Genomic DNA, 27734 nt, shown 5'->3' with positions numbered 1-27734 from the left:
TCCTGGTTTTTAAATCACTGCCTTTTAATATGATTCTCTGGGAGGGTGGGGGGGAAAAGATGGATGAGCAGGAAAGAAGGAAGAAAAAAAAAATAAAAATGAAAGGTATGGATTTTATTGGAGCTTTTAAACCAAATGGATTCACCCCACGCCTCAAAAGCGCTGCTGGCACCGAAGTTTTGTCCCTCTGGGAGTTGTGTCCCTGCCTGCAAAATTGTGGGGGGACAAAGCGCAGTTCAGACAGCACCATCACAACCATTTGCTTCAAAATCAAGAGGTTAAAAAATGCATGATGGGCATAATACAAATAAACTGAGGGGAAGGTGGATCCATATGGATCCATATCCATCAGGGCCATGAATTCCACGGATCTCCCTGGTACCTTCAAAGCTCTATAAACACCAAAGAAAAACCAGAATCGGTGCTGCTTTTTTTTTTTTTTTTTTTCCCTCTTTGCTGATGTCTCGTTTCTGCTGAGCGAGAGAAAGCTGGGGTTGTGTTTGGGGTGTGAAATCCCTTGAAATCCCGTTCCTGAAGAGCCGAGCGCGCTGAGTCACCGGCGGAGCGTTCCCAGCCCGCGGGGCTGCGGGAGCGCCCCGGCCCCTCACGGCCCTGCCACGGCACCCGGAGTTCGGCACAGCAGCAGGGTTCAGGGGCGAGGAAGCGAGGGAGGGAGGGAGGGAGGAGGGTGAAACACTGCAGGGAGAGGGTGGGAAGAGCTCAAAGTAAGGGAAAAAAAAGTGTGGGTGGAGAGAATCCTGCGAGCTCTACTCGGGGATGCTCAGGAACCCCAGGGAGGGGAAGGTGGGAGAAGCTGTGGCTGATTTTTTCTCTGAAGTTTCCCCAGCAATCTCATCTATTTACTCGGCTTTTCCATGAGCAAACGCAGGGCCACACACACCAAAGCAGTTAATTCTCCTCTGGATGCACAGGAGAGTTGGAAACAAACCTCCCAGGCAGTGGGGGAGACGCAGCTCCATGAGGTCTGTGGGGAGCTGCGGCTTAAAACGTGGAGCTCCCTCTCCCCAGCATTCCTGGAAGGCAGGAATTGCCAGCAGGAATCACTCAATCCCCGCTAAATTAGGGAGGAATGTTCCTTTGCTAGGGTGGACATCAAACCTTGGCGTCACCCCTGGCTGTGGGGAGCTGGGATGGAGCTCAGAGGGATAAATTCCCTGTGGGATGTGCTCCTTTTCCCAGCTCATTCCAGCTCAACGCGGCTTTGCCACCCCTAATCAGGCCCCAGAAGACCCTTGGCACATAAGCAAAGGATAAACACCAAATATTTTTGATAAAATGCTCTCCCTGGGGATGCTGAGCTGCCAGGCAGGGTTGGGAAGGGAGGGAAGGATGGACAGACAGATGGACAGGCAGGGATGGGGACAGCAGAGGCTGGGGCAGTTTGGATGATAATTAATTTGGGAAAAGTGACACTGAGCCTCTGAATTCAATATTCCTGCCCCAGGTGGGCACGAGTGGTGTTTGCAGGGGACCCACAGGTTCCACTTTGGTATGAACTGGTGGCCAAAACTGGTTTGTACTGGTACCACTGCCAGACCACCGACTAAATCCACGTTCTGTGGGAAGTGCCCGCTTCCCGTGGAAAGTTTCAGGGATTTTTTTCCCTTTTTCTCTCTCTCTCATTGAAACCCCAAGCGCCAGCATAGCCTGGATGCCCGCCAGAGCTTCTCACTCTTTGAATTTCCACCAAAAATCTCAATTCCTTCACCGGAAAGAAACCTCTCAGTGCCTGCAGGCAGGAGGATGACACCCAGCCTCCCGTGCTGCCAGGCTGATCCTGACCCTCCAAGCCTGGTTTTCCCAGGGATTTTGGCACGTGGGATGATGAGGGATTCTACAAAGCCATCCCTTTACACCTGTGCAGACAAAAATCATCCCAAAGCTAGCACGGGAATTGGGTCCTTCCCTTTGGAAGCTGCTGGGTTGGGAATGGATTCAGCTGCATCCAGAGAAGCTGCCTGGCCATGGGATCAGCTCTGTCCCAGAGAGATCAAAGAGTTCCTGCAAACACTTCCAACAGGAAGGTCGGGAGCACTCCAGGAAGGATGTGAACCTTCACTTTCCCACTTTGCTACACAGTGAACTTGGTTGAGCTTCTCCCTCTCCACTTGTGTGAGGCTTCCCGGAGGATGGAGGTGTTAAGGAAGGACTTTTCCATGATAGGAAGTTCAAAGCAAAGCAGAGAGACCTTTCCTGAGCAGCATTTCTCATGGCAGCCTGCACAAAGAGAGGCAACACAACAAAATCCTGGAAACCTGGATTGGGGCTCGCTAAAACCACCCAAATTCCCGGCCGGGAGGGGATGGCAGCCGTGCCCAGGTGAGGCAGGCAGGAGGGCAGGCTCAGGTTAGGCGTGAATCTCCCGGATTCCTCCTCGCTGTGCTCCAGGCGTGTCCATGGAAACCGCAGGCACCGTCCCACCCCGCTCCCCCCTCCCGGGAACTCATGGCAACCGCTCCAAACACAGCGCCGAGGCAAAAAAAAAAAAAAAAAAGAAGGAAAAAAAAAATTATTCCAAAGGATCACAAACAGCTTCTGTCGAGGGAGACTCTGCGCCAAATCCCCGTTTGGGTGCTCTCCTCGAGGAGATGAGAGGGGAGGTCACAGGGTGGGGAGAGAGAGGAGGGATGTGGGGATGGGATCCCTCGGGATGAACCAGGTGAGTGCTCCCACCTGGATTTTGGATTTCAGCCCCATCCCTGGGAACTCAGAGGTTTAAGGCACGCAGGGATGTCAGGGCGAGCCGCTGCAGCGGGGGAGAAGGGAAAGAGAGGTGTAAAAAGAGGCAAAAAAAAGAGGTGTAAACATCGATTTTCTGGATTTTAGGTCAGGCCAGGGAAAACAAGGCACCTTGCTGAAGTTTGGCAGCGGAGGGATGAGCTCCTGGGAATGGGTCCCTCTGCATCCTGCACGGAGCCAGGCGCGGTGTCAGTGTTAAGCAAATCAAAAATAATGTCAGAATCCTCTCTCCCACCCATTCCAAGAGGAGCATGAAAAAAATAATGATATTTTACTCACCCATCAAAAGAAAATTACTCACGCCAGGCGCGTGGGCGAGCAGAATTTTGCAGGGCTGTTTTAGGCCCTGACTATGCTACAAAAATATCCATTTTAAGCACGGTTGTGAAACACGGTTGTGGCTCAACCAGAGCATTGGCTTGGAGCTACCTGGACAAAACAGGTGGAAAAATGAACAATTAAGGAATAAGCACTCTGAGGCCTGTGATGGTGGCAGGGGAGGTGGCACGTGGCTCTTCCCAGCTGCTCCACCCCGGGAAATGCCCGGCTGGCGCTCCAGTTTCATCATGATAAAAACTTTGGGATGTGCAAAGCACCTTGCACAGGTAACAGGGAGGTGTTTGGGAGCCTCACTCACTGCTCTGGTATCCGCTTGCTTCATCCCAGGTAATTTTATCCATGCTCATCTCCTGATCCCAGTATCACTGAAACCTGCAGGGAAGGGGGAGCGGTGCCATCGGCCACGCCGGGCTCCAGAAAACATCAATATTGATTCAGAGAGAGGAAAACAGAGCCTGGGGCTGGGTTTGCACCTGCCCAGCATGGCCATGGCTCCAAAACAGGGAAAATACCGGGAATAACCAACAACCTGTGCAAATCCATAACAGAAATCACTGGGAATAACCAACAACCTGGGCAAATCCATAAGAGAAATCACCGGGAATAACCAACAACCTGGGCAAATCCATAACAGAAATCACTGGGAATAACCAACAACCTGGGCAAATCCATAACAGAAATCACCAGGAATACCCAACAACCTCTGCAAATCCATAACAGGGAAAACACCAGGAACAACCTGTGCAAATCCATAATGTAGAAAACATTGGGAATAACCAACAACCTGTGCAAATCCATAACATGGAAAACACCAGGAATAACCAACAAACCTATGCAAATCCATAACATGGAAAACATTGGGAATAACCAACAACCTCTGCAAATCCTTAACAGAAATCACCAGGAATAACCTGTGCAAATCCATAATGTGGAAAACACCAGGAATAACCAACAACCTGAGCAAATCTGTAACATGGAAAACACCAGGAATAACCAACAACCTGGGCAAATCCATAACGTGGAAAACACCAGGAATAACCAACAACCTGAGCAAATCTGTAACATGGAAAACACCAGGAATAACCAACAACATCTGCAAATCCATAACACAGAAAATATTGGGAATAACTAACAACCTGTGCAAATCCATAACATGGAAAACACCAGGAATAACCAACAACCTCTGCAAATCCATGACACGGAAAACACCAGGAATAACCAACAACCCCACTTTTGAGGCTGTGCAAACCAATCCAGCCTCCCATCCTCTGGGAGAAACAAAGAAAATCTCCTTTTCCTGGGGGAATTCACCTGGAGGAAAGTGGGAAACTGGAGCAGGGGATGTTTAAGAGTCTGGTATTGAGGTTTGGTTCATGCAGTCTCAAAAACCTTAAAAAACACTTTATAAATAAAAAATGGAGCACTCAGGGCAGTAAAATCCAGCACTCCACTCCCTTCATTTTTTGAAGGAGGGATGGCCAAGGGAATCACTGGGCTGCACATGAAGAAGAGGGGCATGAGGATGCCTCAATCCAAAGCCCAAAGGAAGCCATGGAGCTCAGCTGAGATTCCAAAAACACCCCAGCTGTCCATGCAAGGCTAGAAAAGCAGAGCTGCCTCACTGCCTGGGTGCAGGAATTGGGAATTTGGGGGTTTAATCCAGGCTCTGTCACCAGCTGGAGCCCTCTGGAGTGATCCCTGTGTTCTAGGGAGTGCTCCCTGTGTTCCAGGAGTGCTCCCCATGTTCCTGGGAGCATCCCCTGTGTTCCTGAGAGCATTTCCTGGGTTCCAGGGAAAATTCTCTGTGTTCCAGGAGTGATCCCCATGTTCCAAGAAGCATTCCCTGTGTTCCTGGGAGTGATCCCCATGTTCCAGGGAGCAGTCCTCCTATTCTAGGGAGCATCCCCTGTGTTCCTGGGAGCATTCCCAGCCCTCGTGCAGCACAGAGAGTTCACAAGGAATGTGGGATGGCCCAGGATTAACTCCACGCCACTCAACAAAGCACCAACCTGCCAACAGCCCTAAAATCTCTGGGGATTTCCTTTACAAATAAATTAAGGATATGAGTGCCCAGGAGCTCAAATGGTGGCAGTTTGTGCCACTTCCAGCTCTGCAAGACAAAGCTGAGGACAAAGCTCCATCCTCTTCCTCAGCTGCAGCATCTAAACCCTGGAAAAAGAGGGATCAACCCAGGACTAATGGTACCCAAAGACAGAGACACACACATGGAAGCTGAGCAAAGTCCCTTCTTCCCTGAAGGAAATGAATTTGTAGAGCATTTTTAAAGCTTGACAGAAAGTTCACATAATGTATGTATGCATGATCCAACACTTCCCACAGCAGCCAGGCCTGGAACAAAGCTCTCCCTCCCAGGAGCGATGCCAGGGCCGGAACTGTGACATTTCAGCAGTGGGGCACGACCCCACGTGTGTCAGCGCTGCCATGGACGTCATGGACACCACGCCGGGCCCTGCAGCCGTGAATGGCCCGATTGAGGCCGGGACGGAGCCCCGGGACAGAGCAACCGTGAGGGCAGCGCCGGGAGGGCAGCGCCGGGAGGGAGCGGCTGCACTGAGGGCAGCGGCGGGAGGGCAGGCCCGAGAGGAAGCGGCCGGGAGGGCAGACCCGGGAAGGGGCGGCTGGACTGAGGGCAGCTCCGGGAGGGAAGAGCCAGGACGGAGCAGCCGGGAGGGAGCAGCGAGACTGAGGGCACACACACACACACAAACACACACACACACACACACACACACACACACTCAGGGCCAGATTGAGGGCACACACACACACACACGATTTCACTGAGGGCACACACACACTCAGGGCCAGACTGAGGGCACACACACACACACACACACACAGGGCCCGACTGAGGGCACACACACAGGGCTCGACTGAGGGCACACACACAGGGCTGGACTGAGGGCACACACACACACAGGGCTGCACTGAGGGCACACACACACACACACACACACTCAGGGCCAGACTGAGGGCACACACACACGGTTTCACTGAGGGCGCACACACACAAGGCTGCACTGAGGGCACACACACACCTAGGCCTGGACTGAGGGCACACACACACACAGGGCTGGATTGAGGGCACACACACACACAGGGATGGACTGAGGGCACATACACACACAGGGCTGGACTGAGGGCACACACACACAGGGCTGGATTGAGGGCACACACACACACAGGGATGGACTGAGGGCACACACACACACAGGGCTGCACTGAGGGCGCACACACACAGGGCTGTACTAAGGGCGCACACACACAGAGCTGGACTGAGGGCACACACACACACTCAGGGATGGACTGAGGGCACACACACACACACAGGGCCGGACTGAGGGCACACACACACACACGGTTTCACTGAGGGCACACACACACAAGGCTGCACTGAGGGCATGCACACACAGGGCTGGACTGAGGGCAAGCACACACAGGGCTGGACTGAGGGCACACACACACACACACACAGGCCTGGACTGAGGGCACACACACACCCATGGCTGCACTGAGGGCATACACACACCCATGGCTGCACTGAGGGTACACGCACACAGGGCTGGACTGAGGGTACACACACACTCAGGGCCAGACTGAGGGCACACACACACACGGGGCTGCACTGAGGGCACACACACACACAGGGCTGGACTGAGGGCACACACACACCCATGGCTGCACTGAGGGCATACACACACTCAGGGCCAGACTGAGGGCACACACACACACGGGGCTGCACTGAGGGCACACACACACACAGGCCTGGACTGAGGGCATACACACACACAGGGCCGGACTGAGGGCACACACACACACAAGGCTGCACTGAGGGCACACACACACACAGGGCTGGACTGAGGGCACACACACACACACACACACACACACACACTCAGGGCCAGACTGAGGGCGCACACACACAGGGCTGGACTGAGGGCGCACACACAGGCCTGGACTGAGGGCACACACACAGGCCTGGACTGAGGGCGCACACACAGGGCTGCACTGAGGGCACACACCCAAGGCTGCACTGAGGGCACACACCCAAGGCTGCACTGAGGACAATTGTGCTGCCACACTGGAACCCCACGGGCTCCGAGCCCCTCGTGCGTCAGCCGCGCTCCGGAGGGTGACGCAGCCGGAGAAGAAAGAGACTCAGAATTCCCCCGGAGTTCCCCCCGCTCGCTGGGCAACTCTTGGAGTTCTGGATGCTGAGAATGTCAGACTTTCTGTACACACAGACTGTGACTCCCAGGAAAGCACTGCGTCTGACCCGAGGCTGTGGAGAAGGCTTTTGTGGTCTTTCATTAACAAGGCACAAAATGGTTAATTATCGGCAATATAACTATATAACTATTTGGAATATAACTATATTAACTATTTGGAATATAACTACATTAACTATTTGGAATATAACTATATTGGAATATAACTATATTGGAATATAACTATATTGGAATATAACTATAGAATTATCTGGAATATAACTGTATAACTAGTTGGAATAGAACTATAGTGGAATACAACTATATAACTATCTGGAATATAACTATATTGGAATATAGCTATATAACTATATAACTATTTGCAATATAACTATATTCCAAACTTCTGCTCACCAGGCAACTGTTGGAGTTCTGGATGCTGAGAATTTCAGATTTTCTGTACAGACAGACTCTGACTCCCAGGAAAGCGCTGCATTTGACCTCAGGCTGTGGAAAAGGCTTCCAAAACTGACTGATAACACTGGGATTACAGGTGTGGAGTTGGTCAGAAGTGTGTGATATCACAGGGTGGGAAGATAGAGTTTGAGGTTTTAGAATATAGAAATAAATATGGAGCAAGATGGGGGATTTAGGGCTGAGGCAGGTTGTTCTTCTTCACCTTCATCTTCCTGGGTTTGGGTGGTATTTTGTAACTGAACAGAAAAGTCCTCAGTGCGGATTTCAAGTGATCAGTTATTGGGTTAAAAGTGAAAATAGTTTAGGTGTAATTTCTTAATTGCCTAGTTCAGCCTTAAAAGACCTTGTACCAAGAGATAGTTAACCATTTTGTGCCTTGTTAATGAAAGGCTACAAAACTCACTGCTGTGAGACTGTAACTGATAATAAATAATAAAACATCTGAGTCTAAATTATCATCTCAATCCTGACCTCAACACAGGTAGAAAAAAAGAGCCAAAACCTGGCAGGCAGCAACCTCAGATTCCTCCCCAGAAAGAGGTGAAAATACCCAATTTCCCTAAGAAAGGGTTCCCAGAAAAAGCCACGTGTGCTGTGGTGACAAGGGACAGTCCCACGTGTGCTGTGGTGACAAGGGACAGTCCCTGGGGATGGATGGACACAGGGAAGTGTGAGCACCCTGCACCCCAATTATTCCTTCATCCCCGCATGAAGGGATGATTTATTCCTCACATTTTGGCTCTGAAGCCCCTCCTGGACCAGAGGGTCCCTTCCAAAGTCCCTTCCCTCAGATTCCCTGGGAAAAGTTGGCTCCAAAACCTCATTAGCCAACGCTGTCCATAATTGTTGCTGTTCTGAGACAAGTCCAGAGCCATTCCAGTGGATAAATGTGTATTTTTAGCCCAAATGCCAGGTTTTAATCAGTACCTCTGTGTGCCTCATTACATTCTTGCAGTAAATTTCCAAACCACAACTTCCACAGCTCCCAACCCAAAAAATTTTCCATTGTCACCGTGGAACTCAACCTGCCAGGCAAGGAAAAGCCCTTTGAGCTCTTGATCCATCCCATCCTTGCCTCCCACAACAGCACTCGATCTCCAGAACTACCCAGGGTGAGAAATCACACACAACAGTCCAGATTGATTTCTAATATTATTAATTTCTAATGTTATTGATTTCTAATACAATTCAATTAAATGAGCACCAGTGTGTCCATACTGAGACCTCATCGTTTTGATTCAAACACAAGGGAATTCTTCTTTCCTCTTTTTTTAAAGGAAAAAACTTTACTTTCATGGAGTTGCAGGTGTTTTTTCAGCATTTCAGAGGCAATGGGGACACTGGGGACCCTCCATGCACCTGCAGCAGCTCCTGGGCAGGGACAGGGAGGAGGGGGAACAGTGGGAAGGGTCAGGGGGGCTGTGGGGGCACAGGTGAGGGGTGGGAGGGGTGCACACCTGTGGGGGTGACTGCAGGGACAGCGGGGACAAGTCTGGCCAGGACTGGGTCAAACTTGGCCAGCACTGGGGCAAACCTGTTCAGCAATGGGGACCTCACCAGGGCCAGCATCAGGACAAACTTGGCCAGGACTGGGACAAATCTGGTCAGCACTGGGGACCCCACCAGGGCCAGGACCGGGACAAACCTGGCCAGGACTGAGGACTCCACCAGGGCCAGCACTGGAGACCCCACCAGAACAAACCTGGGCAGGACTGGGGCAAACCTGGTCAGCACTGGACATCCCACCAGGGCCTGCGCAGGGACAAACCTGACCAGCACTGCAGATCCCACCGGAACAAACCTGGCCAGGACTGGGGCAAACCTGGTCAGCACTGGGCATCCCACCAGGACAAACCTGGCCAGGACTGGGCATCCCACCAGGACAAACCTGGCCAGGACTGGGGATCCCACTGGGACAAACCTGGCCAGGACTGGGGATCCCACTGGGACAAACCTGGCCAGGACTGGGGATCCCACTGGGACAAACCTGGTCAGCACTGGGCATCCCACCGGGACAAACCTGGCCAGGACTGGGCATCCCACCAGGACAAACCTGGCCAGGACTAGGGATCCCACTGGGACAAACCTGGCCAGGACTGGGGATCCCACCAGGGCCAGGACCAGGGACCCCACCAGGGCCAGTGCTGGGGATCCCACCAGGGCCAGAACCAGGATAAACCTGGCGAGGACTGGGACAAACTTGGCCGGCACCGGGACAAACCTGACCAGCACCGGGGCCCCTCCAGGCCCAGCAGTGGGGCCAAGCCTGGCCAGCACCAGGACCCACTCCCGGGCCAGCACTGTGAACGCACCGGCTCCAGGCCAAAGCCGTTCAGCACCGGGGCCGCCCCGGGCCCGTCCCCGGCTCCTCTTCACCCGCAGCGCCCAAGGTGAGGAGCCGGGACCGGGCAGGCAGTTCCGGTTCCCCCGCCCTGCTCCGGTGCCGGTTCCGGTTCCTCCGCCCGGACCCAGTCCCGGCTCTCCCGTTCCCCTGCCCTGCACCGCTCCATGTCCCGGTTCCTCCGCCCGGACCCGGTCCCGGCGCTCCCGTCCCCCCAGCACCCCTCCCGGCTTCTCCGTCCTGACCCAGTCCCGGTGCGGCGCTCCCGTTCCCCCTGCCCTGCCCCGCTCCCGGCCCCGCTGGTCCCAGTCCCGGCGCTCCCGTTCCCCCGCCGTGCCGGGGTCCCAGGTTCCGCTGACCCAGTCCCGGTTCCGCTGGTCCCAGTCCCGGCGCTCCCGTTCCCCCCTGCCCTGCCCCGCTCCCGGTCCCGCTGCTCCCGGTTCCTCCTCCCGGAGCCGCTCCCGGCGCTCCCGTTCCCCCGCCCAGCTCCGCTCCTGGTCCCGGTTCCGGTTCCCCGCCGGTCCCGTTCCGGTGCCCCGGGTTCCCCCCGCACTCACCAGCTCATGTTCCACCTCCGCCCCGCGCCGCTCCCGGAAGTGCCGCCGGTTTTAGCCCCGCCCCTTCCGCTAGCGCTCACCCGCCGGGGCCGCGCGCTGCGGTGACGCCACGCGGCGGGGGCGTGACGTCACACGGCGGGGGAGCGTGACGTCACGGGGGAGGCGCGCGGGGAGAAAACCCCGAAATTCGCCCGGTTTCGGTGGAAAGGGCTGGAAATGGGGCGGGAGGAGTGTAGATAAACCGCTGGGAGCTGTGGAGTGTCCCCGGGGTGGGCCGGGAGAAGGAACTGCCTGGATCAGCCCTGGCATGGTCAAGGAGAAGGAATTTCATGGATCAGCCCCAAGATGGGCAAGAAGGAATGGCCTGGATCAACCCGAGGGTGGGCAAGGAGAAGGAATTTAATGGGTCAGTCCCAGGATAGGCAAGGAGAAGGAATTGCCTAGATCATCCCTGGGATGGGCAAGATGGAATTGCCTGGATCCAGCCCAGTCTGGGCAAGGGCACAGGCAGGGAATGCCCAGGAACATCCCAGAAGTGAGGGCAGGAGCGTGGAATGCCCGGGAACAGCCCGGAGTGGGCAGTGGCACAGGGAGGGGATGCCCAGGAGCATTCCTGGGGTGGGCGAGGGTCAGGAACTGCCTGGCAGCATCCTGAGCTGGATGAGGGCACGGAGAGGGTGCCCAGGAGCATTCCCTGGGTTGGGCCAGGGCACAGGGAAGGGAATGGGCAGGGGGTGCCCAGGGTAATTCCCTGGGGTGGGCCAGGGCACAGGGAAGGGGATGGGCATGGGCAGGGGGTGCCCAGGGTAATTCCCTGGGGTGGGCAAGGGCACAGGGAAGGGATTCCTGGGATGGGCATGGGCAGGGAGTGCCCAGGAGCACCCTGGGGTGGGCCAGGGCACAGGGAAGGGGATGATCAGGGGGCAGGGGGTGCCCAGGGTAATTCCCTGGGGTGGGTGAGGGCAGGGGGAGGAGCAGAACTCCCTCAGTCAGGAAAATCCAACTGGAAGAGCAGGAGCCCCCCAATTTTGGGCAGAAACGCCCCAAACCCATCTTGAGGAGGCTGGATAGGGGTGGGAGGGACAGCAAAGTCCTTTTGGTGACCACAAACCCACCGTGCCCTCAGCACTGACCCATCAGCCCCATCCATCCGTGACCCCGGGATGCAGCAGAGCCCCCCAGGATCGGGGTGCCATCCTGGGGTGGGGACAGCCCTGGTGCCACCGGGCTGGTGACAGCAGCCACATGCCAGCGCACAGGGCGGCGGCCCCGGGCCGGGCGCCAGGGCTGGCTTTATCAATTAGCAGGTGGAGGTAAACAGCACGGTAATTACAGGCAGGGAGGATGATGCTAAACTGGGAAGGTGTTACCGACACCGCTGAGGACAGGGATTAGCCCAAAAGGAGCAGGGAGGGGGCAGATCCGGGCGGGGGGGGCACCATGCCAGGGTGGCAACTGCCACCATCGTCCCGTTTTGTGCCAGGCTGGGTGGAGGGGGGACGTTGGGAGGGGGGCTGAGGGGAAGGGATGGGTTTTGGGGTGCTGGTGTTTGTCAGAGCAAGCCCCGAGGGGAGGGAGCCACAACAGTCCCCACATCTCCATGCAGGTGTGAGGAGGATGAGGAAGAGGAAGGCTGGGGTCAGGAAGGTTTTGCTGCCTGCTGGGCCAGGTTGTTGCTCCTGGGTCTGTCCCCACCGTGGTGCCCCTCACTGTCACCGGGCATGGGACAAGACAGAGCTGGGACGAGCCTGGGTCTGACATCCTGGTGGCCACAGGGAGCACCTTCTGTGCAGGCTCTGCTGTTTGTCCCCGTCCCAGGGGGAGGATGAGTGTGGCTCCTTCCTCCAGAGGGGATGGGGATGGATCCACACGGTCCCACGGGGCGGGAGATGAGGGCAGACGATCCAGATCCATCCAGGCCTTCTGTGGGTGATGCCTCCTGCTGAGCCAGAGGTGAGAAGATCAGGGAAGGATCCCACCAACATCTGTACTCCAGCTGCAAACCAGGAGCTTCTGGCTGTGGGTCCTCTTCACTCCTGACCCAGGGACGGGGTCCCAGCTCTTGGTGCTCCTCCTAAGCAGCAAATCCCATCCCGTGGAGAGCTCTTGGATCCAACCACATCCTGCAGAGCCCCGAGGACCCTCAGCAGGGAGGAGCGAGGTGTTGGTGGCCTCCTCAGGACCCCGCTGCTCCCGTTGAGAGGCGAAGGCAGCAAGTTGTGTGGAGCTGGTACGTGACTGGAAGCCCTTCCCTCCTCCCCAGAACACAGATAGCCCAGAACGGGGATGGAAAGTGCCGTGTTTCCGTAGCAACCAACATTTTTCGTGCAAGGTGCTGCACGCACTCCCCGCGCTTTGCCACCCAAGGGTGCTCCTCACCTTCCTGCTCCGTGCCAGGGGGGTCCTGCCCAGGCCTGGCTGCCACAGAGGGTCCCCAGGGCCTGCTGGGCTCCTGCCCTGCTCCTCGCCCACAGAAGGAGCCCAAAGCGTTGGTGGAACGTTGGGTGGTTCCTCACCGGGGCAGCTCCTCTGCTGTGCCCGTTCCCAGCATCTCCAGCGTTTTCCAGCATGAGCCACAAGTGGAGATGGGCAGATGGGCACCTCCAGCAGCGCCAGCACCAGCACAGCACCCTCAGGTGGTGCTGGGGGCCCTGGTGGCTCTCCCTGTGTGTGGCAGCTCTGGTTCCTGCCCACTTGAGCCACACGTGGGGACACCACGGGGACACCGATGGCTCCCAAACCATCCCGCAGCCCCTGCTGGCTGCAGGACCTCCGGAGCACACAGGGGAGGACAATCCCAGCTCATCCCAACCCAGCCTCACGTGGCCACCAAACACTCCAAGAATCAACACAGAGATCTGGTGCAGCACCAAAGGCAAGTCCTCAACAGCACGAGATGCCATCCCTGTCTGGGCCAGCTGTGCCCTGAGTCACCATCAGAGCCTGGATTGTCCCTAAAATTAAAGCCTTTCCAAGCCAGGGAGCTCAACAGACCCCCTGGAATGGCCAGTACAGCAGCTTTTCCAGGCCCGGCTGCAGATCCAAATCAAAATCAGGAAATCTGACAACATTGCCAACACTTTCATGGCCTGGGAACACCAGGAGAGACCACGGTGCCAATGCCAGCCACCAGCACTGCCAGCAAGGCCCTGGGAAGGGGACGCTTGTGGGACACTCAGCCGGTCACGCAAAGCACCGAGGGACCCCCAGACCCCGTCTGGGATCCTCCAGCACAATCCCAACTCCGAAATTCCGGCTCCATCCCAAACCTGGGGAAGGATCCAACCACCGCGCTCCACCACTCCAAACATGCGAGCGCCTCCAAACTCCTTCTCCCACTCGTTCCTCGTGCCCGTGCGAGCGCCAGCGCTGAAACCCAGCGATTTATTTTTATCCCCAGCGATCCAGGCTGGAAAAAAAATCCCCTGCAGGCGCTGTCCCCGGGGCGATTTGGCGGCGGAGGGCGCGGGGGCATTACCGGCTGAAGCGGCGCGATCCTCTTTGGATCCTCTTTGGTGGCCCAAAGTTATCCCGGCAAAATGGTGACGGGGTCAGGGCGGCGGCGGCACGAGCGGGGAGAAACACGATGGGGGGTCAAGGGCAAAGCAAGGACACGGTGGATTTTTGGGAAGAGGGTGGGTGCCCCCATGCTGGTTGGGTGTCCCCATGCCAGGTGGGTGCCCCACATGCTGGGTGGGTGCCCCCATGATGATCGGGTGCCCCAATCCTAGTTGGGTGCACCCATACCAATCAGGTGACCCCCATCTAGGTTGGGTGCCCCTATCCTGGTCGGGTTCCCCCATCCAGGTCGGGTTCCCCCATCCCAGTGGGGTGCCCCTATCCTGGTGGGGTGCCCCCATCCCAGTCTGGTGCCCCCATCCCAATGGGGTTCCCCTGTCTCAATGGGGTGCCCCCATCCTAGTTGGGTTCCCCCATCCTGGTTGGGTTCCCCCCATCCCAGTGGGGTGCCCCCATCCCAGTTAGGTTCCCCCATCCTGGAAGGGTTCCCCCAATCCTGCTGGGATTCCACCATCCTGGTTGGGTTCCCCCATCCCAGTGGGGTTCCACCATCCTGGTTGGGTGCCCCCATCCTGGTCAGGTTTCCCCATCCTGGTTGGATTCCCCCGATCCTGGTGGGGTGCCTCCATCCCAGTTAGGTGCCCCCATCCCAGTGGGGTTCCACCATCTCAATGGGGTGCCCCCATCCTGGAGGGGTTCCCCCATCCCAGTGGGGTTCTCCCCATCCCAGTCAGGTGACCCCCATCCTGGTTTGGGTGCCCCCATCCAGATTGGGTTCCCCCATCCTGTTTGGGTTCCCTCATCCTGGTTGGGTTCCCCCAATCCTGGTGGGGTTCCCCCAGTCCCAATTGGGTTCCCCCAGTCCCAGTTGGGTTCCCCCATTCCGTTGGGGTTCCACCGTCCTGGTGGGTTTCCCCCATCCCAGTTAAGTTCCCCCATCCCAGTTGGGTTCCCCCATCCCAGGTGGGTTTCCCCATCCTGTTGGGGTTCCCCCATCCCGGTGGGGTTCCCCCATCCCAGCCTGGTGCCCCCATCCCAGCCTGGTGCCCCCATCCCGGGAAGGACGGGACGCGAGGACGGAGCCGGTCGCCGTCGGGGTCACCCAGCCGGGTCTCGCTGTGCCGTCCTGTGGATAGAACCGAAGCAGAGGGAGGGGGACTGAGAAAAAAAAGTGGGTTACTTTTTTTAAAAAAAATCATACAAAAAATAATATTTAAGGAAATACAGCACTAGGAAAAAAAATTCTGTACAGACAGGTTTCAAAGTCGCCCGTAAAGAGAAACAGCACCCACTTCCCTGCACATTTCAGCCCTTTTTACACTCCCCTTACACATTAAAACCTTGGTTTTTTTACTTTCCAAACCAATATAGATCAATTTAAGCAAATAAAGATATTTACTACAGATTTTGATTGTCAGCAAACACAATATATTTACTGCATTAGCATTTGCTCACAGTGCAAATGGTACAACAATACATCAGTTCAATATTTCTGATTTTTTCCCTTAAAAATGCTGTATGCATTAACTATCATATTTGCATTACAACATGACAAATGAGCAAATGAAATGTGTGTGAAAATTATCACCTTTTCACAATATCAAGCATAATTTTTTTTTAACCTTAGTATAAGGTACTATAAATCCAAGAAATAAAAACATCCACAAAATATATTACATCTGGTATGATTTTTTTTTCTCTAAGTACTCAACTTTATACAAAAGTCTTTCAAAAAATATCATTCCCTTAGGTTTGTGTGGTTAAACCTGATTGTGGTTTGTTTTTTTTTTTTTTTTTGTTCCTTTCAGTTCACATAAATTAGACTGCATTCTTCCTCTTCTCTTTATTTTTTGTACGTTTTTAATGTGTTTTTTTGTGTTTTTTTTCACATGCAGACATCAAACCTGGATAGCACGACCTTTTGGCAACAAAGATTTTTTTTTCTTTTTAAGTCATTATTATTTTTGCTTAGTTTAGCTTAAATGTCTGAGCACAGTTTTATTAAAACAAAAGAAGAAAAAAATCAGAGCAGTCATGCAATGACATGCACATACCAGAAGGAGAAAGAAAAAAAAAAATAATAATAAAATAGAGGACTAATTGATTTTTCTCCTCCATAGTTGGGTGGTTGTTTTAAAGTGACCAAATAAAATAAAATAAAAATATCTCACATTATAAAAAGTATTCAGCAAAATACTGGGGTGCTTTTTTTTTTTTCCCTGTATTTCTGTAAAGAATTTCCCTTCTGCTGAAAACAAAGAAAAAAAAATAATAATAAAAAGGAAAAGAAACCAAAAATAAGAAAACAAACCCAAAAGCTGCTGCCGGGACATCGCTCCCCAGAGTTGGGGGGACCCGCAGAGCCGCCCCCGCCCCCCCAGCCTGGCTCGGGGGGCTGAGCCCTCTTACCTCCAGCACGGGGAGCCGGTGCTTGGGGACACGGGGGGGACACGGGGCTGGGGAGGGCAGCGGGAGCGCCAGGCCCAGCGAGGAGAGGAGCCAGATGAGCTCCATCCATCCATCCATCCATCCATCCATCCATCCATCCATCCATCCATCCATCCATCCATCCATCCATCCATCCCCTCACGGATCCTGGAGCGCGCAGCCCCGGGGGAGCCGGGCAGGACGGGGCCGGGATGGGGGCAGATCCTGGAGCAGCCACCCGGACCGAGCCCCGGGATCCGGGTCAGCCGGGATCATCCCCGGGATCGGCCGCCCGGGCAGCCCCGAGCCGGGAGGTGCCGGGTGAGGGCCGGGATGGGGCAATCCAGCCGGGATTCGGGCGGTGCGAGTAATCCAGGAGCCGGGAGAGCCGGGCAAGGAGGGTGCGGACGGCCCGGCTCCGGGCGGGATCCGGGAGGTGCGGGAGCAGGCGGCCGGGATCCGGGCAGGGCGGGCGGCCCGGGCCCGGGCAGGGCAGGTGGAAGCAGCCGGGATGTGGAAGGTGCAGGAGCAGGCAGCCGGGATCCAGGTGCTGCGAGCAATCCCAGCGCGGGCAGCGCAGAGTCCGGGCAATCCGGGTGCGGGCGGTGCGGGTCCCATCGATCCAAGTGCAGGCAGGATCCAGGTGCGGGCAGCCTGGACCCGGTCAATCCGGGTGCGGGCAGAGCGGACCCGTCGCAGCGCAAGCCCGGTATCCTGAACACCGTGGGGTTCCCCCCGGAGCGGTGCCGAGGGCAAGGGGAGGAGAAGGGGTGCCACCGCGCCGCCCCCCACAATCCCTCAAGCGCACGTGGTGACGGCGGGGGCGAGGGCGACGGGCGGCGAGGTGGTGGCGGTGGCGGCGGGGGGCGCGGCGGGGGGCTGCACCCCCGAGCCCTTCTCGGCCTTCTTCTCCTTCTGCTTGAGGTGGATCTTGGCGTGCCGCTTGCGCTCGTCGGAGCGGGCGAACTTGCGGCCGCAGAACTCGCAGGCGAAGGGCTTCTCGCCGGTGTGGGTGCGGATGTGGGTGGTGAGGTGGTCGCTGCGGCTGAAGCTCCGCATGCAGATGCGGCACTGGAAGGGCTTGTGGCCCGTGTGGATGCGGAGGTGACGGGTGAGCTCGTCGGAGCGGGAGAAGCGGCGGTCGCAGCCCTCGGCCGGGCAGGCGTGGGGCCGCTCGTGCAGCGGCGTCTTGCTGGGCCGGTTGGGATACTTGCGGGGTCGGATGGGCTTGAGCGTGAGCGGCGGCTGCGGCAGCCCCCCGAAACCCGGGTGGATCTGCTTGTCCTTGAAGGCCTTGATGGTCTCCAGCGGGGTGATGGGGGGCGGGTTGACGCGGATGGGGTCCAAGCTCTGGAAGGGTTTGTGCTCCGTGATGGTGCCCATGTCGTTGGGGTGGTGGTAGAGGTTATAGTCTGGGATCATGGGGAAGAGGTTGCTGTCCAAGGCGGGCTTGGCCGCCTGGTAATCCTGGGGGGAGTAGGTGAGGCCGGGGTTGCTCTGGGGGTCGTGGAAGGAGACGGGCTCTGGGTAGAGGTCACTGCAGGAGGAGTAGGGCGGCAGCGCGGGGTACATCTGGTCCACCTCGCCCTGCGGCGGCCCCATGCTGCCCGCCGAGCTCTGCGTGCTGGTGAGCGCGCCCGAGGACGGCGGCACCCCCAGGATGCCGGCGCTCATCAGGCTGATGATGTTGTCCTGGCACCAGTTGGAGGGCGAGTCAAAAGCGAATTTCCCCAGGTAGGTGACAGTCTTGTTGCCCGGGGCGGGTTGAAAAGTGCCCGAGTAGGAGGACAATTCCTGACCGGCCTTTTCGTTCGCTAAGCCAATGTCCATAACATTATCTGCAAAGTGCGAGAGAAGCGGGGCAGGGTGAGCCGGGAGGGCCCGGGGATGCACCGGGAGATGCTCCGGGGGATGCTCCGGGCAGCGGGGATGCGCCAGTTCCCCCTCGCCTCGCTCCCCCCCTTCCCCTCGCCGCTTCCACCCCGCATATGCGGCGCTGCCTGCCGGGGGTCCCGACGATGCGAGGCCGCCCGCGCCGCCCCCGCGAGGAGCTGCCCCGGGTGGGTGGGTGGGTGGGTGTATGGGGGGGACACCCCACCGCCGCGCCGCCGGAGGAAGGAGGTACCTGCGGCTACAGGTAGGCTTCCTCCCCGTCCAGCCCCGGCAGCGCTGGGCACTCCGCGGAGCCGGGGCTGCGGCCGCCGACGCCGTTACCAACTCGCCGCCTTCCCTGCGCCGAGCCCCGGCGAGGAGAAACACGGGGATGGGGATGGGGAGGGGGGGTTTAGCCTGGCGGGGCTCCGCGTGGGAGCGGGGACACGCGGGGAGCACCCGCCCCCGCCGCCCTCGGCGCTCACCTGTGCCCCCCAGATCAGACCCTCCCTCTCTCCCGTTCCCCCCCCCCGCCCCGTTTCCCCCAGCCCCGCGCTCCGGGAAAGTCGGCGCCGCGTCCCGGGGAGCCCACGCTGCCGCCGCCGCCGCTGCGGGCTGTGGGGGGGCGGCTGCCACGGCCACGCGCGTCCGCGGCGCCTCCGCACCCGCGCGGATCCCGGCGCGGGCGGGCGGCCCCTGCGCGACTCGGGGGTGCCCGGCCTTCCCCTGGTCCCCTCGGCCCTCCGGCTTTTCCACCCGGGCTCTCCTCCCCACGGAGCGCGGCCGCCGTCCCCGTACCTGCGGCGGCGGCTCGGCGGCGGCAGCGCTCGGCGGAGCCCTGCAGCGATCGCGCGGAGACACGGCGAGGAAAGGGAAAGGGGTGGGTGGGTGCGGGGGGGGGACGCTCCCCAGCCCCAGCTCTTCCCTTCCCTCCGAGGCTCCATGACACCCTACCCACAGCATCCTCCTCCTCGCCCCACCGGCTCCCCCCCTGCTCCTGCCTTTTCCCCATTTTCCTTCCCCTCCCGCTTTACCTGCAGCCATCTGGTTGTAGTGAGCCACCGAGTCGCTGGTGCTGGAGAAGATATTCAAAGAGTTGGGGATCTCCTCTGGGTACAGATTGTCAGGCAATTGGTTCATCAAAGTGTTCATGGTCCCCGGCAGCTTCTCCAGTAGTTTGCCTGTCATAGCACTGGAGGAAAAGGCTGGTTCAACGTGGCTCCGAGCTCGGCTCCCGAGGAAACAACATCCGAGTGGCAAATCCGTGCGAGGGAAATCATGCAAGAAGAAAAGTTGGGGCGGGGGCGGCGGGGGGGAGGAGGAGGAGGAGGCGGGGGGGGGGGCTGGGGGTGGCCGCGGAGGAGGGGGCGCGGGGGGGGCGCGGTCCTCCGTGGGTCCCTTGGTGGTGTTTCCTCGAGGGGGAGGGGGCGATCTGGCTGGCAGATGTGGTTGTAGAAGCTGGGGGGTGGTGGGGGGGGGAGGATTTAACCCCTCCTCTCTCGCTCTCTCTCAATCTCTCGCTCTCTCTCGCCGGCTCCCGGCCCCGGCCCCGCTTCCCCCGCGCTCGGCCCCGCTCCGCTCGCCGGTTCCTTCTCTGCCGCCCGACTGCTCCGCCGGGGACTCCGCGGGGCCTTTATGCGGGAGCGCTCCGTGACGTAGCTGCCCATATATGGACAGACAAAGCCGAGCCGAGGCCGAGACGTCACAATGGAAGCTCCGCACAATGGAACGTTGGGGAGAGCAGGAAGCGGGGCCGGCGAGCGCGGGGACGGGGGACAGGGGAGCGGACCGGGGCAACCGGGCACCCTGCACCGGCCAAGGGGAGCCGGGCACCGGATACCGGCCTGGGGGAAGCGGCAACGGGGCAAGGGGGACGGGGCACCGGATGCCGGGCAAAGGGGATCGGGCAGCAGGCATGCTGGCATCGGGGAAGGGGTACCCGGTACCGGGCATCCTGCATGGGGCAGTGGGGACCGGGACCTGAGCATCCCGCACCGGATAAGGGGTACCGGGCTGCCTGCAGCGAGCACCGGGCATCCTGCACGGGGTACCAGGCTGCCCGCACCGGGCAGTGGGCACCAGGAAGGAACACTGTGTAGGGCACCGGGCACCGGGCATCCTGCACTTGTCACCGAGCCCGGGGTACCGGGCGTGCATCAGGCATCCCGCACGGGGCACCGGGCACAGCGCACCGGGCCGGGGTCTCCCCGTCTGCGCTGCATCCCCCGCGCCGAGCGGTGCCGTCCCCGTTCGCAGGGCGGGCGGCGGCGGCTCCAGCGCTTCCAGCCCGGATCGTCCCCCCGGGAAGCAGCGGGGGCGCGGGGCCAGCCCGCCCCCGCCCGGCCCGACCCTGCGGCCGCCCCCGGCGCTGCTCACAGCCAGCCTCTTACCGGGAGGGGTTTTTCCTCCGGTGGAGGCCAGGACCGGCCTCAAACCCCATCCCGCAGCCCGGGCTGGCACACGAACGGGATGGGAGCTGCGCAGGGAAAGCCACAGCGCCAGGCAGTGGAGTTTGGTGGGAAGGAGAGGGTCAGAGTGGGGGGGCTGCAGAAGCCTCCAGCCCCTCGGTGTGGTGGCAGTGGTGACAGAGGTGACAGAGGGGATGGCTCTGCCCCGAGCCGCCCCCTCCCCACGTCCCATCTCCCGTGGAGAACAGAGCTTGGAATACTTTAAAAACAGGTAACACTTGTTGGTCGCCTGTGATTTTAACCTCACCTCCCCCCTTTAAAAGTTTGGCACTTCCAAGGCGTCAGTAATTAGGTGGTTTCGTGCTAAGTGTGCCAACTGATGCTATCTTTAAAACCCTCCGAGTTATATAGCAAATGTATGGAAAAATGCTGTGTTGCAATAGCTCCACTTACCCAATTCCTGCAGGGCCGGCTTTGCCATGGGAGTGAAATCCGGGCTACGGGAGGGGACCGGGCAATGGCCGCGGGGCCGCGGGGCACGGGGGGCTCTGGAGGGGCACCGGCAGCCGCTGGGGGCGGGCTGGGCGGGCTGGGCGGGGGGCAGCGAGCCCCGGCTTGGGCTGTTTGTGACCGCGGGGAGAGGAGGGGCCTGTGTGTGTTCCACCAGCTTCAGGGTCACCACTCACTTGGGAGCGCCCCGCATTCGCTTCAGGGTCCCCCACATCCACTTCAGGGCCGCCGTGCGCTCCAGGGCCGATCGTTCACTGCAGCCCCCCCGGCACTGCAACCTCGACCCTGCATCTACCGATCCCCCTTTCCACTAGAAATTCCCCCTACACTGTTCCTGTGCAGAACCCCCATCCTGTGCAGAGCACCCACCCTTTGTAGAGCCCCCACACTTTGCACAGGACCCCCATGCTGTGCAGAGCCCCCCACCCTTATTAGACCCCCAAATCCTGCACAGAGCCCCCCTCCCTCGCACCCTCTTCACCCCCATCCTTGGCAGGACACTCTCCTTGTTTTCCCCCCTCTCTCTCGGTCTCTCACCCCACCTCGCCCCCTCCCGCCGCCCCCCCTGCCCAGCGCATCCCCCGCCCGTGGCCCGGCGCGGCCCGGGGGGAGCGCGGCGGCGGCGGCGGCGGCGGCGGCGGCGGCGGCGGCGGGAGGGGAGCGGGGGGAGCGCGGGGCGGCGGCGGGCGGGCGGCCGAGGGGAAGCGCCATACAAGGCCTGGATCCGGCCCCGCCTCCGCTCCCTTCTTTGGCCGCCGGTTCCGGCGCCCCCGGCGCTGCCGAGGCGCGGGGCGGGCGCGGGGCGCGGAGGGGGATGCACGGCCCGCGCCCCCCCGGGCAGCACCGCCCCGGGGCGCGGGGGTGAGGAGGGGTCCCCGCTGACACCCCCGGCCCCCGGGGGTCCTCCCCCGACACCGCATTCCCACGGTGGGAGCGCGGCCGCAGCCGCAGCGCCGGGGATGCTGCGGGGGCCCCGCTGCGTGTCCGGCCCCGCAGATCAGAGCAGGGACCCCCCCAAAATGAAACCACCCCTCCTTAACCTTGCGACCCCGCAGATGAGAGCAGGGACCCCCCCCAAAATTAAACCACCCCTCCTCAACCCTGCGGTTGATGCTGCGGGGTCCCCGCTGCGTGTCCGGGGCAGATCAGAGCAGGGACCCCCCCAAAATTAAACCAACCCTCCTCAACCCTGCAGTTGATGCTGTGGGTCCGGCCCCGTAGATCAGAGCAGGGACCCCCCCCAAAATGAAACCACCCCTCCTCAACCCTTAATTTTGTCCGGTACCCACATCACCACCCGGTTCATCCTGGTCCATAGAAGAGGGTGCGGGTTGGCTCAGCCTTATCGGCACCCACGGGTGAGGGTCCCGTGGGGAATCCCTGCTCCTCGCCCTGCTCTGGAAAACTCCGCATCCCCACGGGTGGGTGCCAGCCCCACCGGCCCGGGTGGGTTTCTGCCCCCCGAGGGTGACAGGGACGCGGGAGTGGCACCTGCTGCCCGCTGGGAATGCAGTGGCTCCCGCCCGCTCGGGGCTGTGGGTGCACCCCAAAGCGGGGTTTAGGCTGGGTTTAAAGCTCCTGACTCACGGGGACCTGCCGCTAAACCCGGCTGGGGAGAGCGGGACAGTCAGGCACTGACAGCGGTTTGATTGGGAACGGCCCGGAGCCAAAATAAACCGAGGCAGACTCAGACTGGCACGGGAACGGCCGCATGGGGGTTGGGCTGGCTTAGTTACAGCTCAGCTTAGTGGGTCAGAGCATCCCGAGCACAGCTCTTCACCCAAGGGAGGGAAACAGAGAGAGACTCACCTGGGATGGCTCCGGATGGTTTTAAATTACAGCCCAGGCTGCATGGAGTCGGCAGCCGAGAGGTTTCACTCTTTTTCTCGCCATCCCACACACCTGCCCCGTGTGAACCCCGTCCTGATCCAGGTGTTTCGGTGACCTGGATCATCGCTGCTGGCATTCCATGCCCATGGATGGTCCCCCTGCCCCACACGCGGTGCTGGATCCAGGTCCCGGCAGCGCAGGGAGGACCTGGAGCTGGAGAGGGGAACATGGAGCTGCTCCAGGGCTGGAGCCCCTCTGCTCTGCAGCCAGGCTGGGAGAGCTGGGAGTGCTCACCTGGACAGGAGAAGGCTCCAGGGAGAGCTCAGAGCCCTTGCAGGGCCTGAAGTGGTTCCAGGAGAGACTTTGGACAAGGGATGGAGGGACCGGAGCCAGGGAATGACTCCCACTGCCAGAGGGCAGGGATGGATGGGACATTGGGGAGGAATTCCTGGCTGTGAGGGTGGTGAGGGGCTGGCTTGGAATTCCCAGAGCAGCTGTGGCTGCCCCTGGATCTGTGGCAGTGCCCAAGGCCAGGCTGGACAGGGCTTGGAGCAGCCTGGGACAGCGGGAGCTGTCCCTGCCCATGGCAGGGGTGGCACTGGGTGAGCTTTAAGGTCCCTCCCCAGCCGAACCATTCCAGAATTCCATGAAACGCTGCCTTCCCTCCTCAATCCCGTGCCCCACACCAGCGCTGCCCCATCCCCCCTCACGTCCCAGCATCCCTGCAGGGGTTGTGACAAACGGTGACATTATTTAACCATGTCCCACCCTGCCCTGTTCCCCAAGAGCTGGGAAGGAACCGAGAGCCCCCAACTCCCACCCCGACCCTCCCTCGGGGCTCAGAGCAGCCCCACCCCATCCCCAAAACCCCGCTGGCCCCCGTGGGACCGGGACCTGTCCCGCTGTCCCCCTGGGTGCTGTCACCTGACGGGCGACATCTCCCCGCTCCTCTCGGTCTTGTGACCCACCGGGCCCTGATTCACATGCGGGAACCCTGCAGGTGCCCCGGGCTGCACATCCTGGGGGACCCCCGGGCCCCGAAAAGGGGAACTCGTCAGGGTTTTTCACCTAATTAACGGCAGCTTAATTGTACTTACAGAGAAGGGAGGGCCAGCCCGGTTTTCGTGCCTTGTGGCCAGGCTGGTGGGCTGCTCGCTCCCCAAAATTCACCTGAGCTGAGCCGTGAAGGCTGGGGGACATCACGGGCTGCTCCTGCTCGGGGTCTCAGGAGCTCTGGGAAGCCCCACACGGGGCTGGGCTCTGTGTTTCAGGCTTTTAACCCGACAGAGGGATCATCTGTAACGATGGCGATGATCACCGGCATTGTCACCTCATCCCGGATCACAAAGGACGCTCAGGCTCGGAGCCCGAGGCACAAAGCAGAACGCGGAGCTTTTCCTCCTCGGGTTCAGATGCGGATCCGGGGCTGGTGAGGTCGCGGAGCCGTAAACAGAGTGTGGCTGCTGGGGACCCGAAAGGTCAGCGGGCTCCTGCCCCGGGGGACAGCTGTGCCAGGGATGTGTGGGCGGCTGCCGGGATGGTCGGCAGCGCAAACTCCGCTCGAGCGGCTTGGAGAGGGAAAAAACACAAAAAACCACACCCCGAACCACGGGGTGGGCGTCGCGGGGGTATCTGATCAAGCCAGGGTGTGAGTTTAGTTTTGTTTTGTTTCGTTTTGTTTGCAGGTGCTGAGCTGCTGTGGCACATCAGGACAAACAACAGCTGCCCAGATGTGGCTGCAGCAGCAGCAGTTTGTTCTCTGGGCATTCCATGGCCTGGCATGAAAGAGATGCTCAGCACTGGCAGGGATGGGATTCAGGGCAATCTGGAATTTCTGGGGGAGGAGAGACTTTGTGTGAGGGAAATCCTCATTTCAGGCCAAACTCTGACTGAGGGAACTTCAGCCAGGAGAAACTGCTGGGCAGCCTTCCTGATCCCAGAGCAACACCCTCCCAGCTCTCCTGCCTCACCTTGGTTTTCCTGATTTGCCTGTGAAAACTCCACACCCTCCTCCTCCTCCTCCGGAAATATTTGGAAACACTCGCGCTGAAATATGCATGGAAAAGGAGATGGGCATCTCCCTCATGGAAAAGGAGATGGGCAGAACCCCTGTTGGAAACGGAGATGGGCATTTCCCTCATGGAAAAGGAGATGGGCAGACCCCTGTTGGAAAGGGAGATGGGCATTTCCCTCATGGAAAAAGAGATGGGCATTTCCTCATGGAAAAGGAGGCTGGCATTTCCCTCTTGGAAAAGGAGACTGGCATCTCCCTCTAGAAAAGGGAGATGGGCATTTCCCTCTTGGAAAAGGAGACTGGCATTTCCTTCATGGAAAAGGAGATGGGCATTTCTCTCTTAGAAAAGGAGATGGGCATCTCCCTCTAGAAAAAGGAGATGGGCATCTCCCTCTAGAAAAAGGAGATGGGCATTTCCCTCTTGGAAAGGGAGACTGGCATTTCCTTCAAGGAAAAGGAGATGGGCATTTCTCTCTTAGAAAAGGAGACTGGCATTTCCCTCTAGGAAAAGGAGATGGGCATTTCTCTCTTGGAAAAGGAGATGGGCATTTCCTTCATGGAAATGGATATGGGCATTTCCCTCTTGGAAAGGGAGACTGGCATTTCCCTCTTGGAAAGGGAGCATGGCATCTCCCTCTTCCTGCAGGGGACCCACAGGCAGAACTTGCTGCCCTGAGGTGTCCCTGGGTAGATCCCAAAGAATGGATCCCCACAAGCCAAAGCCCAGGGTGGCTGCTGGGGGCAGCTATGGGAGCCTTGTGGGTGGCTGTGGGAAGCCATTTCCTGCCTCAGTTTCCCCCGTGGCAAGGCAGGGATCGGCCCTGCCTCACCCTGTGCGGCAGCAGGATGAGAATCTTGGGATGGGGAGGAAAAGCCCTTTGGAGCAGAGCCCCAAACACCTTGCTGATGCTGGGAAATGGGTTCTGGGTGGCCAGGCTTGGTTCCTGGAGGGAACAGCCCTGGGAGGTGGCTGGAGGTCAGGAATGCACCTGCAGGAGGGTGGGAGCTGCTGGGGTGGGGGAGGCTCTTCCCAAAGAGCATCCCACAAATTCCTGCTGATTCTGGGGGTGGGGGACTGCGACCCCACAGCTCTGGGCTGAGGGACTCCAACCCCACAACTCTGGCTGGTCCCAGCCTTCATCCTTGTGGAGTCCCCCACCAACCCCACAACTCTCACTGTTCCCAGGAATGGGGGACTCCAACCCCACAACTCCTGGGAGAAGGACTCCAACTCCAGAACTCTGGCTGCTCCTAGGGGTGGGGACTCCAACCCCACAAGTCTGGGATGAAGAACTCCAACCCCACAGCTCTGGGGTGGGGAACTCCAACCCCACAACTCTCACTGCTCCCAGAAATGGAGGACTCCAACCCCACAGCTCTGGGATGAAGGACTCCAACCCCACAGCTCTCACTGCTCTCAGGGGTTGGTGGGGGACTCCAACCCCAAAACTCTGGGGTGGGAAATTCCAACACCACAACTCTGGGGTGGGGGACTCCAACCTCACAACTTTCCACTGCTCCCAGGGGTTGGTGGGGGACTCTCACTGCTCCCAGGGCTTGGGGGACTCCAGCCCCACAACTCTGGGACTGTAGCCCCACAACTCTAGGATGAAGGACTCCAACCCCACAACTCTCACTGGTCCCAGCCTTCATCCTTGTGGAGTCCCCCACCAACCCCACAACTCTCACTGTTCCGAGGAATGGGGGACTCCAATCCCCCAACTCTAGGGTGGGGAACTCTCACCCCACAACTCTCACTGCTCCCAAAGGCTGGTGGATGACTCCAACCCCACAACTCTGGGTTGAGTCACTCCAACCCCACAACTCCTGCTGCTCCCAAAGGTGAGAGACTCCAACCCCACAACTCTGGGGTGGATGACTCCAACCCCACAACTCTCACTGCTGCCAAAGGTTGGTGGATGACTCCAACCCCACAACTCTGGGGGGGATGACTCCAACCCCACAACTCTCACTGCTCCTGGGGGTCTGGGACTCCAACCCCACAACTCTGAGGTGGGGAACTCCAGCCCCACAACTCTGACTGCTCCCAGGGGTTGGTGGGGGACTCCAATCCCCCAACTCTGGGATGATGGACTCCAGCCCCACAACTCTGGGTTGAGGGACTCCAACCCCACAACCCTGGCTGCTCCCAGGGGTTGGAGGGGGCTCCAGGCTGTGCCAGCAAGGAGCTGCTGGAGGAGCTGGGACCTCTGGGTCGCCTCAGTCCCACACAGGTCTGGCTCTCCAAGCCCTTCCTGTTATTATCCAGCTGGGGAACAATAGCGGCGGCAGCTGGCGCGGTGTGACCTGGAGATAAGGAGACAGCTGATTAACAGGGAAACTGCAGAGCAGGCCTGCGGTGAAAGTGGTCCCGAGGGCGGGAAGGATGGGATTCCAGCCAGGGATCAGGAGCAGAGCAGGCTGCAAACCCAAGGGTGATTTTATGGGACC

At 59.0% G+C, this 27734-nt stretch overlaps 2 protein-coding genes across 4 annotated transcripts in view; both read right to left on the bottom strand.

Annotated features, from left to right (window-relative positions):
* The window catches only part of BIN3 (bridging integrator 3), a 53038-nt gene extending 41699 nt beyond the window's left edge, over window positions 1-11339 (bottom strand). Inside the window, exon 1 of the mRNA XM_074559052.1 lies at window positions 10704-11339. Within this exon, the coding sequence (XP_074415153.1) occupies window positions 10704-10711 (8 nt within the window). The 5' untranslated portion in view covers window positions 10712-11339. The remainder of the gene's footprint in view (window positions 1-10703) is intronic.
* Window positions 11340-15998: 4659 nt separating this feature from the next.
* Window positions 15999-20139, bottom strand: EGR3 (early growth response 3). 3 transcript variants are annotated; one of them, XM_074559045.1, is made up of 3 exons: window positions 19556-19695; window positions 18775-18879; window positions 15999-18487 (listed from the first exon to the last, which is right to left on the bottom strand). In XM_074559045.1, the coding sequence occupies exon 3, from the start codon at window positions 18477-18479 to the stop codon at window positions 17448-17450; it is 1032 nt and encodes a 343-aa protein (XP_074415146.1). In that variant the 5' UTR covers window positions 18480-18487; window positions 18775-18879; window positions 19556-19695; the 3' UTR covers window positions 15999-17447. The 3 variants fall into 3 exon arrangements, with proteins under 3 accessions (XP_074415146.1, XP_074415145.1, XP_074415144.1); XM_074559044.1 differs by lacking the exon at window positions 18775-18879 and having other exon boundaries at window positions 19556-20139; XM_074559043.1 differs by lacking the exons at window positions 18775-18879; window positions 19556-19695 and adding an exon at window positions 19320-19472.
* Window positions 20140-27734: the final 7595 nt, after the last annotated feature.

The sequence above is a fragment of the Zonotrichia albicollis genome, chromosome 26 (assembly GCF_047830755.1).
Source record: "Zonotrichia albicollis isolate bZonAlb1 chromosome 26, bZonAlb1.hap1, whole genome shotgun sequence".
NCBI classification, from domain to species: Eukaryota; Metazoa; Chordata; class Aves; order Passeriformes; family Passerellidae; genus Zonotrichia; species Zonotrichia albicollis.
Note: the sequence above shows the minus strand (reverse complement) of the source record. Positions and strands in the feature narration are given on the sequence as shown.

Bases quoted from the DNA above. Each gene is read 5' to 3' on its own strand.
- EGR3 (XM_074559044.1), bottom strand. From the start codon at position 19,709: ATGACAGGCAAACTACTGGAGAAGCTGCCGGGGACCATGAACACTTTG. The intron at 18,488-19,555 runs GTAAAGCGGGAG...CGCACTTTGCAG, and splicing joins CTACAACCAGATGGCTGCAG to ATAATGTTATGGACATTGGC.